Source organism: Notechis scutatus, chromosome 1 (genome assembly GCF_049901735.1).
Source record: "Notechis scutatus isolate UNSWTSFEM ecotype Mainland chromosome 1, rNotScu1.2, whole genome shotgun sequence".
NCBI classification, from domain to species: Eukaryota; Metazoa; Chordata; class Lepidosauria; order Squamata; family Elapidae; genus Notechis; species Notechis scutatus.
Genome location: NC_142009.1, coordinates 29,832,951 through 29,850,402, shown reverse-complemented (window position 1 = coordinate 29,850,402; position 17,452 = coordinate 29,832,951). Strand labels below are relative to the sequence as shown.

Below are 17,452 nucleotides of genomic sequence, written 5' to 3'. Positions count from 1 at the left end.
CACTCTCTGTATGGACTTTCTGTCTGAGGCACTGCAGCCACCAAACCAATGCAGTTGTCTTTTTATATAGATGTCTCTTGTGCCCTGTCTCTTGTGCCCAAACCCATAAATACCAGGGCTTCATAATTTATTGTAACAGTTATAGGCTATAATGGAAGGCCTTTTAGGCTGTAAGCTATGTGAGGCAAGCTTGGGAGATAGAGGAGGTCCACTACAGCTCCTTCCTTACCAGTTGTGAAAGTGGGAGAAGACTGGCTTGGAACTGCCAACTCAAATAAAGGCAAAATGGCTTACTATATATGTTTCCTTCTTGTTGTTTTAAAAAGAGTAGCCTCATAGATTTCTGCAGTTTACACCTGGGCTTATTGACCTTCCAAACTGCATCCACTTTATATGAAAGAAAAAGCAAGCTGTTGGAGAATGCCCTTGTTTTTAATGCTGCAATTTAAGCTTAGAAAATGTATTTGGTTTTTGTTTGGGGTTTTTGTTTTTCCATCTCCAGCCCCTGGAGATTTTGGTCAATACAGTGTAAAAGGCATCCTTGAAGCCGCTGCTTTTCCTCCCATCAATGGGAAAAAAAGAAGAAACTGAATATGTTTTTAGAAGTCTGCAAGCATTTATTTAATGCATTGTTATCAGTCGTTCTTGTCTTGTCAAGGAAAATGTCCATTAGCAACACCAAGGCAAAACTCTTCACTTTTGGGGCTGGGACAAGACTTGCTTACAGAGGCCTCTATCTCTGCTCCCTGGAGATGAAATTCCTCCAAAGGAATTCATGTCCCACAATTGCCTGCTGACCCTCCAGGTTCCATTGCTGGAAGGAATGCTCTGAAGAGGAGAACCATGTTTGACTTGGGAGCTGTACTTTCTCCCTCTCTCTCTCTCTCTCTGGGAGCCAGGGAATGTATAGCCCACAATATTGCTACATTACTTTATTTATAAACTAAATCTTGTAAGAACAGACATTACAACCACATGATCTTAGCCAGAAAACTAAGAAGCAAGGACCAAATTCCATTTTTATCCCCTGGGATTCAAAATCTTTTATTACCGGTTCTGTGGGTGTGGCTTGGTGGGTGTGGTGTGGCTTGGCTTGGTGGGCATGGCAGGGGAAGGGTACTGGTGTAAATATCCATTCCCCTCCCCACTAACCTGATTTCCAGCTCCGTTCTCCTGTGCAGGGCAGCAAAAGAAGAGCCAGCCAATCAGCTGGGACTCGGGAGGCAGAGACTAGATGGGGGCGGGGCCAGTCAGAGGTGGTATTTGCCGGTTCTCTGAACTACTCAAAATTTCTGCTACTGGTTCTCCAGAGCTAGTCAGAACCTGCTGAATACCACCTCTGCTCTGGGGACAGAGGCTGGAGGGTAGAATGGCAGGTTTAACTGTCACTGAAATGTGTCTTCAAAATAATTATTAAAGAAAAAGGCCAATAACCACCTTCTTCCTTCTGAATACCAGCTCATCCAGTCAAACAAGCTGAAGCATTACCCCAGCATCCATGGAGATTTTAGTAATGACTTCAAGCAGCCTTGTGTGGTATTCACTGGTCATCCCTCGCTTCGGTTTGGCGATGTGGTGCATTTCATGGAACTGTGGGGGAAATCCAGTCTCAACACGGTTATATTTACAGGTATGATTTCTAGCATAATTAGTAGCAAAACAGAGCTGTATTTCTAACGTATGGACCTGGGTAAGTAATTCACAGACTTGAATGCATCATCTTTTAACCAAGCCCACAGAGACTTCACTTCCAATAAAAGCCAATATGGTTTTCCACAGACATTTTATCATTATGGAAAGTAAATGGGGCCTTAAAAATAGAGAGCAACAGTTTTAACTGGGCCTGAAAGGGAAATGAGCAGTTAATAAAATTCTTCTGAATTTGATTAAGTTTGAATAATTAATTAAAATGTAGGCATCCTTCTGGTTAAAAGGGACACTTTAGAACCATCTCCAAGGGCAGACCCACAAATCATTGTTTTGTGACAGCGTGTTCAAGAAAAAGTAGGTTTGCTGGATGAGACCAAAAATAAATCTGTCCAGTACATTAGCCAGTTAAAAGCCCAATGTGGGTTCTCAGAAATTGTTTTTTCTGCTTTACTTAAAACATCTTGTCTGTAGTTATGTCTAGATATGTGGGAACTGTCCCAGACAGCCTGGCCATTTTGGATTTTCCCACAGGACTTTAGTTTTTTGCTATGACTCAGAGAAAAGATGTGCTACTTCAGTTCACGTAACTTAATACTGAAGTTGAAACAGGGCTGCTCAAGTAACTTTGGAAAAATATTTTGGGCTAAAGCCCACAACTTTCTATTTATATGTTGGAAAGCTATGAAGAAATATTGCTGTCCACCATATCCTCATTTTCTTTCAAAGATGGGGAAGTACTTTGGGGAGTACTTCCCTTTACATTCAGTTTCCTTATTGCAGAATGAACTATTTCAAATCTGACTCTGGTTTAATAGAAAATGTAATTAAATGCAAGATATAGTTTCCTTATCCCCCCACCCCCCAACCTCTTGCCTTTGCCTCTTGATTAAATTTCCAGTAGGAAAGAAGTGATCGTTCTTCTAGATGAATTGCCACTGCTGTTCTACACGAGACTAATTGATATAATTTTCTATTGATTATCTGAAAATAACTAGATTAGCCTTCCCCACCGTGGTATCTTTCTTATGATGTGTTGGTAATGGAAATTGTGATTCATTATGTCATGTTGAGGGATGTCAACAGATAAGGGAGGGATGAGCCGAACTAGGTATCTCTTCCCTTGAAGTCCTTGAATAAGAACACATCTTTATTTATGTTAAATTTGAAGATACAGTAGAAGCCCTATTTTTATAGTGTTATACAGCTCCTTACTTTTTAGACAAGCGCTATGGTGAAAGAAGATCTTATACTGTATATAAATCTGATGGTAATCCAATATTCAGGCCCAACTATTATGGGACAATCCTATTTGGTTACTCAGCCTCAGGTCCCATAAAATTTGGTAGGAATTGCCTGAGAATCAGTGTATCCAATACATTTCCCCACCTTGTCTCTTCTCATATGGATGATGAGAAATGTAACCCAAAGTATCTGGAAGGCACCATGTTGGAGAAGAATGATGGATCAGATGGCAACTTCAATTATAAAGCTGGATTTATAAAGCCAGATGACATGAAACTTCAATTCTTAATGGGAAGAGTTGTGGACTGTTAGTGGACTGTTTTGAAAATATTGGGAGGTAGATGTATTGGCTAAAACTTGCCCCTGTTGAATCCTTCTGTCAAAGTGATTTAATTCAAATCAGGAGCCTAAGGGCAAGAAGGGAAAAATTAAGTTACTTAAAATAATGTGTTGGAGAGTCAATAGATTCAATAATAAAGAAGTGGCTAGTAAAATCCTTGAGCAAATATGCAGGAATCTCTAAATGTAAATTTCTCCAAAGATCCTGCCATAGCATTATGGGAAAGAAAATTGATACTAGCAGACACATCCATCCAGTCGGTACCAGTGTGGTTTCTTCCCTCTTGTGTCTGTATTAATATATCAGAATGTGGAGTGTTTAGATCAACAAAGGCTTTGGGTAATAAGCCAGCTCTTTCTCCTTTTCCCTGTCACCGGCCTTCTTTCTTTGTGATGCCTTTCAGTCAAACTTCCTGATTCCTGGTGACCCTCACTGAATTTTCTTAACAACATTTTCAGAAGTGGGTTGCCCTTATCTTCTTCCCATGCTGAATGAGACTGACTGGCCCTAAATCACCCAACTAGCTTAATGCATAAAGTGGAATTAGAACTCTCTGTCTCCTGCCATCTAGCTCAGTGCCTTTAGCTACTGCACAAAATTGATTCTTATACTCCTCTTTAATTGTCTTGCCTTTGTTTATTCTATGCATCCTCTTTGTCTCAGGACTTGAAATCTTGATCATTAAGATGTCCCCAAGCCACGTAGTCCCTGCTTTCTGGTTTAAATCAAAGTCCCTAGTCCTATAGAGGGGTGTGTAGTTTGACAAAGTTTCGGCATAATATTAAACACTAGACTTCTTTCTTTCTTTGTTCCTCTTTCCTCTCCTGTTTACAGAGCCTGATTTCTCTTATCTGGATGCATTGGCCCCCTACCAGCCACTGGCCATGAAGTGCATCTATTGTCCTATAGATACCAGGCTGAATTTTATCCAGGTGTCCAAACTACTCAAAGAAGTACAGGTAATCAAATTTACTTGTCTTAATTTGCTTACTGCAAGTCCAGATTATACTTTACCCAAGTATGGCTGCCTCCAAAATTTATTCTGCTATATATGATAGAACTGAGGCATCCCGGGGGGCGGGGCGGTGAAGGGGGAGTGGAGGTGGTGATGGGGAGAATTAAGCATGGAGAAATGATGGAAGCAGTGCCACACCACCAGGACACAAATTCCATCCCTTTGTAAATGTGTTCTTGTGGTAGAGTTTGTGTTGCAATGGTCCAGTGTTGCTTTCATCATTTTAATGAAAACCTCTGCTGTTGCAGATGTGCCTAGAAATATTATTTATGCCAATTTATTTCTCAGTGAAGAAAATCCAAAACATCATCACTGACTATATTTGAAGTCTTCCAAAGAGGCTAATATCTTTTTAGAAACTGGATTTTTGCCAGACTGCATTATGTGAAGTTTTGTTGAGCGTGCAACTGACATTTGTCCTCGTGTAATACAGACTTGTATTACAAAAGCAGAAAACACTCCAACCTCCAACCTAGGTTGCCCTGACCCCATTTTTCCAGCCCTCTAGGGCTCCTTATGATTTATGTTTGTCAGTGCAATTGTCCAAAATCTACCATGTGGCTGATTGCCATTTTGAGATGAGGAACACATGCAACATGATAAGTTCTAAAATAATTTTAACAGGAGTTGAGAGAAAAAAAAACCAACCATAAAGAAAAGTCTATGTGACTTGTTCTCTTGTTCACTTGTTCTCATCATCGTGTTAGTATAGCCCTCAAGGCCCCCCAGAATTTAGGCAGTCACTGTGAGAGAGCTGCACATTTTAAATATATTCCTTGCAGCTTAGCATCTTACCAGAGTTGTAGTAGTACAATAAAACCTCAGTTCTCCACATCTCAACTGAAAGGGAGCTGCATACAATGGAGAAAATTCAGTTGGAAGTTGCATAATGGCATGATTGGTGTCCATTTATGTTATTTGTATAATGACATCATTATCTAAATGATGTAATTTTGGTGTCATTTGTGTAATGGTATCATGCTATAAGTGATATAATTTACAACATATCTACATTTGCATTGCCCAATGACTGTAATATAACTGTAATATGAAGCTTACACGAACTGATCTGAAGGCTTGAGACAAGCTACCATTGCTTTCAGTTTTTCAGTATAATCAACTTTTTCTAGTTTTCCCCAAACAAGGCGTTCTCCAGATTCATGGACATTTCCTCCAAGAATTCCCAGTAATAATCCCGTAAGCTGAAAAACTCTGGGATTTGAAATTCACCCATCTGCAAATCTTCCCAGAATAGCTTTTCTGTCAGAAGACTAAGGCCTGGTCTTATGGTCCTGTAATGGTTGAATGTATCTTAAATTTGTAGGCTGGCACTCTCTGGGGATGGGGGCAGGAGGCAAATGTGTTATTATATTTATTATTTTATTTTATTCATTACCAAGTAGAAAGCAGGCTGAGCTGGACATTTTCTCCCTGACATGCTATTTTTTTTTTTTTTTTTAGTTTCTGGTAAGTTTTATTATGCAAAGCCTTGGAAATAGCCCCTCCTTTTACATGCAGTGTTACAAACTGTATGTGGAGTCATTGGCAGTTGGATAGCACATACTTTTAATTAATTTATATTGGAAAACCTGTGTGAAAAAAACTTTGAAACCACTGTATAACTTACTGAAAATCTCAAGAGTGCTTTCCTTTTTTTTTCTTAACAGCCTCTCCATGTGGTTTGTCCTGAGCAATATACTCAGCCTCCTCCAACTCAATCCCATCGCACAGATTTAATGGTTGACTGCTTACCTCCACCCATGTCCTACCGTAGAGCAGAGGTGCTAACTCTTCCATTCAAACGCCGCTATGAGAAGATTGAAATCACCCCTGAGGTGAGGAATGAAAGGTGGGCTCTTGAAGGAAGTGGGGGACTGATAAGAGATCTCTTCAGGATTGTTTGGGGAGGGGGATTGAAAGACCTTGACGTAATGCAGGGGTCCCCAAACTTGGCAACTTTAAGACTTGTGGACTTCAACTCCCAGAATTCTCCAGCCAGCTATGGAGACCTCTGACGTAATAGGTGAAGTGCATGAATACAGCACCTAGTTGTTGTTTATTGACATACTAACTGGTGTATGTTGTAGTCTTTCTCTTCTAGCAAACTTTCTAGAACCTTTCCATTCTAGTAAGCAAAACTGGGTTACTTGTATCAGTGCTCTGATTTAGTTTTGTGATAGATTCCACCTTAAGATTACCAGTGTGTTGGCTACATGTACCAATGTTCCTTTGGCTAATTTTCTTGCTGCCCTTGCAATGACCAGTCCCACCTGGATGGTTTGTTTGAAGACTAGCTACATGATCATGGCTAGTCATTCCGTCAATGGCCTAGCTCATTTGGTATGGCAGCTATAACATCCTAGGCACAATGTCAACATTCCAAGCATAGCGATCAGCCAAAAATTAAAATAAAATAAAGGACCTCTCTCTTACAGGATATATACAGAAATATTGAACATATTGTCCAGTTTTAATTGAGGTGAAAGAAAATATCAATATTTTGTTTAATTTCTTCCAGCTTTTCTGATTAGGGTTCCTATTAGCTTTGCTATTGAACTCTATTTTGCACAACAAATTGTAGATAAATAAGTTATTCCCTTTCCTAGGTATTGGTTTGAAGTTCTTTTGAAACCTGCTTGTGTTCTTAGTTGATTGCCAGGATTGAAGTCTTGTTTAGAGGTGTGCTATTCCATTCTTCCAGTTACACCCGCTTCCAGGGATCAGAGTTCTGTGTCCTTTTGCATGCCTTAGGACTCTGTGTTTTGGGAGTAGTGGTGGGATTCACAACTGCTGTTTTTCCTATAATATAGTTGTCCTTCGTGGTGTTCCACGTTGATTGTTGCCTCTCATACGAATGAGACAAATTATGCTTGTTTAAGATACACATTTAGATTGCATTTGCTTCACTGCTAAGGTACAGTATAACAGTGATCCCCAACCTTTTTATGCCGCGCCCGGTACCGGCATCAGCTGGGCGCCGCGCCCGGTACCGGCATCAGCTGGCGCCGCCATCTTTTTGATGAAAAAGTGCTTCGGTGACCTCACCGGAAGCACTTTTCATCAAAAAGATGGCGGCGCTTTTGCTCGTGAGCTTTTCCGGTAGAAATGGCTTTCTACCCGAAAAGCTCATCGAAGCAAGATGCCGCTTATTTTGATGAAAAGTGCTTCCGGTGAGCTTTCTATCCGAAAAGCTCACCGGAAGCACTTTTTCATCAAAAAGATGGCGGCGCCAGCAAACCAGCAGCCCAGTAGGACTTGTTCCACGGACGGGACCGGTCCGTGGACCGTGGTTGGGGACCCTGCAGTATAAGATACAATATTCTGGGCTTCTGTTTAAAAGATGCATCCAGTAACACTTGAATTTGATGGGAGTTTATAGATGAGAACTGATACTTCAATATAAATGGAGGACATGTGTATTTTGGAAAAGTTGAAAACACTGTGAAGGGCATATTCTACACTTAAGAAATAACAAGCAGGATAGAGACAGACAAGGGGGCTGGCTTCTATATTTCATTCTGTATGGGCATCTGACTACCCTGTCTGTGATACATAGATTTTTTATTTGGTACAATGTGTGTGTCTGTGTGTGTGTGTGTGTGTTTTTAAAAAGGACCATGTTTTCTAATATTTGTGGGATATATAGCAATAGCACTTAGACTTATACACCGCTTCACAGTATTTTTAGAGCCCTCTCTAAGCAGTTTACAAAGTCAGCATATTGCCTCCCAACAATTTGGGTCCTTATTTTACCAACCTTGGAAGGATGGAAGGCCGAGTCAACCTTGAGCCAGTCAGGATCGAACTCCTGGATATTCAAGTATTGAAAATCTAAGGTTTCTACTCTTATGTCTTTGGGGCTAGCATTATTTCTCAGAAATGCTTCCATTTTCCATCATGGTTAAATCGGTCGGTCTCCTAGGAACTTACATTTTCAGGATATTGGACACTGGGGAGACAAAACAAAGGAGAGCTGTTATCCTCCTAACCAATCTCTATCCATGCTGCTGGAAAGAAAGTGCTACTGGACTCAGGAGGCTTTTTTCTGATTCAACAAAGCCCTTCCTGGATTTTGTATCCAGGCCATCGGATTTTCCACGTACATTTCTGTTTAAAATAGGACTGAAACCCTGAGTGTGTGGTCTTTTCTTCAACTAGTGGTTGAGCAGGAATAATGGGAGAGTATGCAGGAAAATTTTCAAGGCTAGTGTGCTGTAGAATTGATACGTTGTTCTGGATTGCAGAGACTTGATTACCACTTATTGGGTTGTGTGTGTGTGTCTGTGTTTTTCAAGGGCAGAATATAAAATGTGTTATAAAATAGTTAGCTTCTCTGTGATCCAAAGCCCAAAGTGTTAGTTTCGGTTCCTCTGGTACCCATTTCTGCCAGTCACAGCCTGTTTTGGTCCCCATCCTTGCATCCCAGGTGCCTGGCATCACCACCTGCCAATTCGCATCCATTTCTTCCCATCAGTTGAGCGCATCAAAGCCTGAAGAGGGAGCCCTTCCTCTATGTAATTTGTTATTCACAGCAGCGGGGCACATTAATACAATGGGGTGTGCATTGGTGATAAGGGGGGTCAAGTCATGCATCCAGCCTTGTTGAAAGCCTCAAATACAACAGGTGCTCCTGAAAGAAAAGGATGCGTTTTCTTCTGAAACACGGAAAACCTTTATTGCCAGCCGAGCATTTTAGAAAGAACCACCTAAGGTGGTAAGAACCTCCCTCTTTAGTGCAGCTCAAAGCATCGCCATTTAGTACAGAATGTAAAACTCAGCACAAAGCCACAAGCCACCCTGGTGTGTACAATTAAGCTGCTTCCTGAACAAATACTGATTTTCCCCCATCCCTCCTGCCGCCCCCTCCAGACACCCCCGTTCAATTGAAGAGGGAGCTCTGATTTGCATGCCAAGAAGCCATTAGCCTGAGCAGCAGCTGGAGTCCAGGAGTGTCTTTTAAGTGGGGAAAGGATTGCTCCAGTTGCAGCTTCTCCATGTGCTCTTAAAGTGGGAATATTTATCAGATTCTGCTAAGCTACAACATCATCGTGATTGGCGGCGGCGGCAGCGTGTCGAATAAAGTTGCCCCACGGATAAGGATTCTGTCAGGTTTCTCTGGATCATGATTCGTGTTCACGCACTTAATTCTCAAATCTTTTGATTTCAATTTGCTTGAAAGATTCTAATGTCTCTGGCGTTAAATGCAAGGACGATTTTCTCATTTGTTTGGATCGGGGGAGTCAAACTCGCATTGTCACGTGACGTTATCGTGACTTTTTCCCCCTTCGGTAAACTGGGCGTGGGCATGGCCAGCGCGCGATGCATCCGGCCCATGGGCCGCGAGTTTAACGCCCCTGGTTTAGATCTTAAGTACAGCAAATACTCTCCCTTTCCCACTCAAGTTTACTTAAAATCTCTCCTGCAATACTAGGTTCTTTGTGATTTCTGTCATCCCTGAAGCTCCCCACCTCCCGCCTAGCCAAATATGTGCTGATGACAAAATATTTAGCAGTATGACTTCACAGACCTGTTTCTTTCATCCTTTTTTTTTTTTTGCCAAAAAAGCTGAATGTACATGATTTGTTAATACCTCTATGGAGAGGTGGGCAACTATGGCCCCTTTATGACTTGTGGACTTCAACTCCCAAAATTCCTGAGCTAGCATGGCTTGCTCAGGAATTCTGGGAGTTGAAGTCCATAATTCATAAAGGGCCATAGTTGCCCACCCCTGCTCTATGGTAAGTCTTTTTTAAAACAAAAACAAAAACCGAATGTCAAAGAAATCAGCAGCTGGGAATGCCAGCCTTGCTTCTCTAGAGTTATCACCACATTTTGCAGTCCCAGCCATGGGCTGTGCTGGCTGGAGGACACTTGAGTTCTTTATTTGTCTCTTAGCTCTCGTTGACCTAGTGCAGTCTTTAAATAGAGCTGGCCAGGGAATATAACTTCCACTTCCGGAGGATATAATGTCCCCTAACCTTGCATTAAAAGCAGTATGGCTCACAAGAAATATAAAGGCTTCTGGCTAAGGCTGTAATGCTGGATTTGCCACACATGGAAGTGCAGCGGCATTGAGCCCCTGAAGTAAGACAGGAAGAGCTCTGGTGAGTGCACCATAATTTAAAGGCGGTAATCTCTTTGCCTTCTAACGCAGTGGCCCCCAACCTTTTTTGAACCGGGGACCAGTTTCACGATTATTTATTCTTCCATGGACCGGTACCTGAGTAACGCGAGACTCCACCGCCATCGGGACGGCTCTTCGTTTGAAGCCGCCCCCCCCTTCAATGAAACTAAGGCGCGAGCACCCAAACGCCGCTTTCCAACTGAAAACCCGAAAGCAACCGAAAACCCGGAAGCGCCATCGAAACAAGATGGCGGTGCCCAAGCTTTGCGGACCGGTAAAAAATGATCCATGGACCGGGACCGGGACCAGTCTGGGGACCGGTGGTTGGGGACCCCTGTTCTAACGTGGTCTGCGGTTCTGGATCTGCCTTCTTTGACATCGGTCCTTTAAAATGTGTCCTTGGGAAATTAACTTCTATGAGTTTAGGATAATTCTGCAAATAGGCGAAGACAGCTCCCAACTTCGTTTCTTAAATGTTTTTTAAGAAACCCCCTGAGGCTCGTTACAGCCCCTCTAGCACCAAAATGGCTTCAATGACATCCAGGATGAAAAGCTGTTAAATGAAAAACCTCCCCACCACACTTCCTGCTTCAATAATAAAAGCAAAGAGGTAATTGTGCCTGCTAAGCTTCCTGAGACTGGATTCAGCCGCTTCTGACTGAATCCACTGAACTAAATGGTACAAATTTGCCTTAATGAAAGATCTCTTCACTCCTCCTCTCTCCCTCAATTTCTCTTTAACATTCACTACCAACGCAGCATGTCCTCTCCCGGGAAAAGAAGTTGTAGCTCTCAGGAGACCCAGAGTTCACTTTCAGTCTCTGGAACATGGTATGAGGCATGTGCACTAAGCTTTTCCAAGGCGCAGAATGGGTCATCTCAAGACAATTTTCTTGGTAGTGGGGGAAAGGTTATTTTGTAGCCCCAGATGTTTTCTGCCTTAAGTGGCCTAGTAGATGATTGGCGAGAACTCTAATCAACTTGGGTTTTTTATTTTCATTCTTAAAAACAGGAAACAGGAAACTTCTTTCTAATGCTAGCGGAGAAGAAAGTTGGTTATTGAGACTTTGATGGTCTCTGAGTTTGATTGTTTTCTTGCAGATGTTTCATTACCCAAACTAGGTAACAACTGAAGAATGGGAAATGAAACATCTGCAAGAAAACAACCAAGCTCAGAGAGTACCAAGGACCCCTCATTTCAACCCTGAGCTACATATATTCTCCTTTATACGGTTGGTTGTTTACTTATTTGTTTTGTATTTATGATTGGATAGATATCCAATCTTTTGTCAAGGAACTCAAGGCAACCTATATAATTCTTCCTCTTCCCAGTTTTCTCCAGAGATAAGCTGGACCAGGAGAGAGTTATTGGCCCAAATAACACAGTGAGTTTCAGTTGCCAAGGAAAAACTACTAGGCCTTGCTGTAGTCCAGCTCCTTAACCATATTCCATAGTGGCATATAGAAGGCAGCAGTCAGTGCCTTGGAGCTTCTAATCCAGGGGTGTCCAACCTTGGCAACTTTAAGACTTGTGGACTTCAACTCCCAGAGTTCCTCAGCCAGCTTTGCTGGCTGAGGAACTCTGGGAGTTGAAGTCCACAAGTCTTAAAGTTGCCAAGGTTGGACACCCTGTTCTAATCCACATGGCCAATATTGTCAAGCTCCATATTTTAGTGGCCCATGTTCTCTTTCTCCCTTTATCATGTTGGATAGGCAATAGGAATGGCAAAAGTGAAGATTAGTAGAAAGTCATGCAACTAAGGTAAATTTGTCTTCTATCTGTTGATCTAATATATAAATAAAACTCAGCCCATATAAATAAAATATAGCAAGAAGCCAACTGTCTTTTACTCTCCTTGCTTTAGGGAGGATTTTTCCTGGCTGTTAATAGATTTATTTATTGGGGTGTAAGTGTGTTGGAGGCCCTGAGGCACATCATATTTTTATTGAAGACAGTCATCACAGCTGCTGTTTAGGACCATCACATTTTTATGATACTATCAGGAAGGTGTTTTTTTTTTCTTCTTATACATAGTTCGAATACTAATGTGATTTGTAATGCATAGCATAGCTGCAGGAATCTGTAAATAGCGGAGACTCAGATAGATTCAACAAAAAGGTTAGCAAGGTAAGCTGAATTAAAAAGATTGCTTGATAGATGTACTATCAAATTGAAACTGGCTCTTAATGACCACATACATTTTCTACAGAAAGCTCATTCCTCAACCCAGTCATTCAGGTGTTCCAACAAAGTACTTGTTGCAGTAATTTAGTCAGAAAGGGGATGTTTCAATTCAACAGTCCCTTTGCGCCCAGTTTGGCCAACCATCTTATCTCAGGAAATCCACAAATGGAGCAGGAAAGCAGCATCTCCCTAGCAAAGGTTATTTCATAGAATCATGGATTGGAAAGATTTGAAGATCTTCCAGTCTAACTCCCTTCCTGGAGCAGGAATCCTCAAATGATCCCAAATATTATCCAGACTTTGTTTCAAAGCCTCTAGTAATGAACACGGAGACTCTTAATCATCAATGTCATGGTTGTCCCAAAAGTGCTTTTTCAAGAGGAAACTGGATGAGAAACGTCTTCAAAGAAAAACTAGAAAGTCCCATTGCCTCTTGAAAAAGCACCTTTGGGACTCTAGTAATGAAGTACCCACAATTCAAGGCAAAGACTATTTCACTGTTTCATAGCTCTGATAGTTAAGACTTTCTTCTTTATTATACACTTGAATCTCTTCCTACAAGGTTTCTGCCATTGGTTCTTGTTCTACCCTTGGACACTACCAAAAATAAATTCACATCTCCCCTAAGGCAGTCCTTCAGATCCAAGAAGACTGCTATCAAGTCTCCCTTTAGCCTGCTCTTCTTCATGCTAAACATGCCCAGTTCATTTTTAACCCAGTTCATAGGATTTAGCTTTGAAGCGTCTCACTGCCTTCGCTGATCTTCTCTGAATCTTTCCAGACCCTCGACATCCTTCTTGTATTTTGCAAACAAAAACTAGACACAATATTCTAGTGACAGCCTGACCAACACATCATAGATTACATCTCTATATTAGAACTCTTTTGATGCAATCCAGGATTTCTTTGGCTCTTTAGCTGCACACCACTGGATCGTGCTTCATCTATGATCTGCCAGGACACCCAGTTCCTTTTCACAAGTACTATTGCCAAGCCAACAATCACTTATTTTGTAGTTGTGAATCTTACCAAAATGCAGAACCTAACATTTCTTACATTGGAGCAATTTGTTGAATAGGGCCCAACATTCAAGTCCATCAAGATCCTTTTCAATCTTGTGTATCTCTTTGAAAGTATAAATAATCCCAACACCCACAGTTTTGTGTAATTTGTACATTTACTTAGCACCTCATTTAGTTCCTCTAAGTCTCTTACAAAAGTGTTGAAGAGCACTGACTTGAAGACAGGTACCCCACTGGAATATTTTCAGACATATTGTCTCTGACCATGAAGGTTTAATATATTAATTAAATTTATTATAGTAAATATAATTAATGTATTCTGTAATATCCATCTATTGTAAGTTTGAAGACCTTCTATTAGATCAAAGATGCCTAGAATTTCCAATTAGGAAGCCCTATATTCTATTAAAGTCTATACTTTAAGGCCAACTGAACCAGTGGTCATCACTGTACTTTTAACTAGTTTCGAAGATATGAGAATCTATTTCTCTTTAGCTGCTTATATTGATTATACAGAACTGCTAATTAGTTCTATTGACCCATTGCACAAGTCCTAAGCTATGAGGAAGAAAATATTTCCTTCTGACCCCTTTCACCATGTCACACATGATTTTAGAAACCTGATGCAATTGGCCATGCTAACTGGGGAACATTGAGAATTATATCTCCAAACATTTGAAGGATATTGTGTTGAGAAAGACTGTTGTATTGTATTCATGTTCAGTATTTTTCTTTCTAAATTACCAGGCTAGCTGTGCTAATTTTTTTTTCCTCTATTAAGGAAAAAGTTCCTGCTTATTTTTAACTCATCTTTTGCTTCAGCTTGCAGATTCACTGGTACCCACCGAGATGAAACCAGGTATTTCCTTGGCAACTGTTAGTGCTGTTTTGCACACTAAAGACAACAAGCATGTACTCCAGGTATGATATGACTAATGCTGAGGGGAACATGCATGAAAGCTGGGGGGAAGTGGGGGATTCCAAAGATTTGCCTTGTTCATAGGAGTGTGATGGCCCAATGGTTAAAGATACCGTGCTTGTCATATGGAGAGCTGACGGCGCAGGTTTGAAACCCAAGCTCTGCACAGCAGGGTGAGCTCCCATTCCTGCCCTAGTTCCTGCCCACCTAGCAGTCCAAAAGCATGCAGATGGAAGTAGATTAATAGGTAACACTTTGGTGGGAAGGAAACCGTGTTCTGTGTGCCTTTGGTGTATAGCCATGCTGGCCACATGACCATGGAAATTGTCTTTGGACAATGCTAGCTCCCTTGGTCAAGAAACAGAGATGATGGGCCTTAGAATCGGACATGACCAGACAGGGAAAGCTTTAGCTTTTATTTTTTTTAGCTTTTTGATTGATGTTCATCTCACTTTTCTAGAAAAGTGGGGAGTTTTTTCACATGAAAATGTGTTGATTTCCCAGTCTAGCCAACACCTGGGATTCTTTTTGGAACTCTCCCTGGTCTGACCCGTCTTCCTTTTTTATTTTAGATCATCCAAATGATTTCTTTAGCTCCTATATTGCTGTGGAACTCTGTCTCCAACTTATATGATAAACGTATTTGTTTTTAGATATGTATATCCGCCTTATACTGTTATTGTGCAAAAAATAGGGTGGGGGGAAGTCTGGGCAAAATTGATAGATAAAACAGTACTTAAAAACAATGGTAGTGTATAATGAAGCAGTGGATTGCTCATATTCAATTAAAACAAGTCAATAATTAACTGGATGCTTCTTTGAAAGAAAGATAACAGAGATTGGACAGAATGGTGTAGGGAGGATTAAGAGAAAGAATAGGCAGCGGGAAGAAGGAAAAACAAAAGGAAGACAAGGAGAAGGAAACAATATGTATGAAAGAAGAAGGAGAGAAGAAAAACACTATCCCCCTTCTGCAAATATTCAGAAGTTTTGGTGATGTACATCTAGACAGATTTTATATCCTAGACTAGGGGTTGGCAAACTATGGCCTATGAGCCAAACCTTGCCCACTGCTTGTTTTTATATGGCCCATAAATACTTATGCCTTAAGACCTCTATAGATTATACTTGATGGACCTTGCCATCTTGATTAAATGACTTGACCACCCATAAGAGGTTGACTCCCCTGTACTTGGTTGGCTGCATTGACTGAAGAGTTGAAGGTATCCATTCCCTGGCCACTTGAGACATGCAGAATATTGAGGCTTTCATGTTGAGCAGGGGTGTCAAACTCGTGGCCTGCGGGCCAGATGTGTCACACGCTGGCCCCACCCCCACCCCCGCCCGGTTTAGCAAAGGGGAAAAAAGTCCTGATACATCATGTGATACCGCCATGACGGCGCGAGTTTGACACCCCCAATGTAGAGCTTTAGCTACGTACACACTCTTTATCTTTTTCATCTGCAATCTTTTATTGGTAGCTCCCACCAAAACTCCCCCAGCCTCAGCCTGGCAAAAAGAGGAAGAGAGTAACAGATGATGTGCCGGAACTCAAGCCTACCAAACCTCTCCTAAGTGGTTCTATCCCAGTAGACCAACTGGTACAGACTCTGGAAAAGGTAAAAGGGAATACTAATAAAGATTGGTAGATTGGCTAAGCATCTAATGCTAAGCAGCCGGTCCTATGATCAGCGTTTATTTTTAAAGCGTTTATTTCACCACTCTCCTAAGAATTCCATCAGTGCCATGAAGGTCATGGTTTATTAACCTTATCCTTTCTGAGCCTCATTTCTAAAAGAAAGAGGCAATTTTAACTTATTCGTTGCTTACCTTGTCTCACATAATTGAGCAGGAGCCATTGAGTATCAAGCAACATCAGTTTGCATAGCATTACCCAGGGTTCTGCTCCTTTAAAAAAATAATAAAAGCAGCTTTTCCCAGTCTGGTGCCACCCCATCTTCCAGATATATTGGACTGCAAGTGCCAAATCTTCTAGCCAGCCATGTGCCAACCAGGAAAAGCAACAAAATAGTTGAGTTCTTTGCTAGCACACTTGAAGGATGCAAAATTGATAAGGCTGCGATAGAGAATACTGAAATCTTGGACTCAGCAAGTAGGACAAAGAAAAAGAAACATGATTTGTCTAATACATATATAAAGGTATAACTTATATTCCTGAAGAACATATGGTACAAATATTAACCAGATGCTTATCAGATAGAGGTTTTAAATAGCTCCTATTTGGGGCGGATTATTTTTTTTTTTTTGCCCATGGTGGCTACAGCATGGCTTCAGCGACATCAAAGTGGAAGATACCCCGAAAGGACATCTGGTGCTATTCCAGGATGTGGAAACTCTAATCCGCATTGAAGAAGATTCGACGCACATCATGTGTGAGAATGATGAGTCACTTCGGGTGAAGCTGCAGGACCTCGTCCTCAAATTCCTGCAGAAATTCTAGACTTTATCCTGCCAAAGTCACACGCCCTGCTCCCCTTAGCTTACTGAAGAGGGGAGAAGCCTAAACCAAGGATTTGGGGTTACAAGGTAGGGGAGCAGGCTTGAAAATCAGGCCTGCAGTTGCACACCTTTGATTTGTGAGAGACTCAACAGGTAGGTGTGCTATTCTCTCTCCTGTAAGGAAGATGATAAGAACCACTGTTTATATGAGGCAAAGTTAAGGAGACCTGGTTTATTCTATCTAGATACCTTGCTATAAAAATACCCTTCTGTTTATTAACTGCAGCATAAAAGATGGGATTTAGCTGATATTACAACTGCAGCAGAATTCAGAACTGTTGATGAACAGCCTTTCCTGTCAATTGAGGGAGAAATAAATGTTAAAGATGTATTTAGTTTCAAGTTTAATTTTATTTTTTTAAAGTTTGTAATACTGAACTTCTTGATACAGACCTGATACAGACCCTAATAAAATACAGACCTGCTTTGTTTTAA

The 17,452-nt window shown here is 41.2% G+C and overlaps 1 protein-coding gene across 2 annotated transcripts in view; it reads left to right on the top strand.

Moving 5' to 3' along the window:
* INTS9 (integrator complex subunit 9) overlaps nt 1-17,452 on the top strand; it is a 73,960-nt gene extending 56,508 nt beyond the window's left edge. For both annotated transcript variants that reach the window (XM_087960251.1, XM_087960257.1), the window contains 6 exons: nt 1,459-1,630; nt 4,067-4,191; nt 5,915-6,082; nt 14,401-14,499; nt 15,979-16,116; nt 16,782-17,452. In XM_087960251.1, coding sequence (XP_087816377.1) covers nt 1,459-1,630; nt 4,067-4,191; nt 5,915-6,082; nt 14,401-14,499; nt 15,979-16,116; nt 16,782-16,958 — 879 coding nt within the window. In that variant the 3' untranslated portion in view covers nt 16,959-17,452. The remainder of the gene's footprint in view (nt 1-1,458; nt 1,631-4,066; nt 4,192-5,914; nt 6,083-14,400; nt 14,500-15,978; nt 16,117-16,781) is intronic.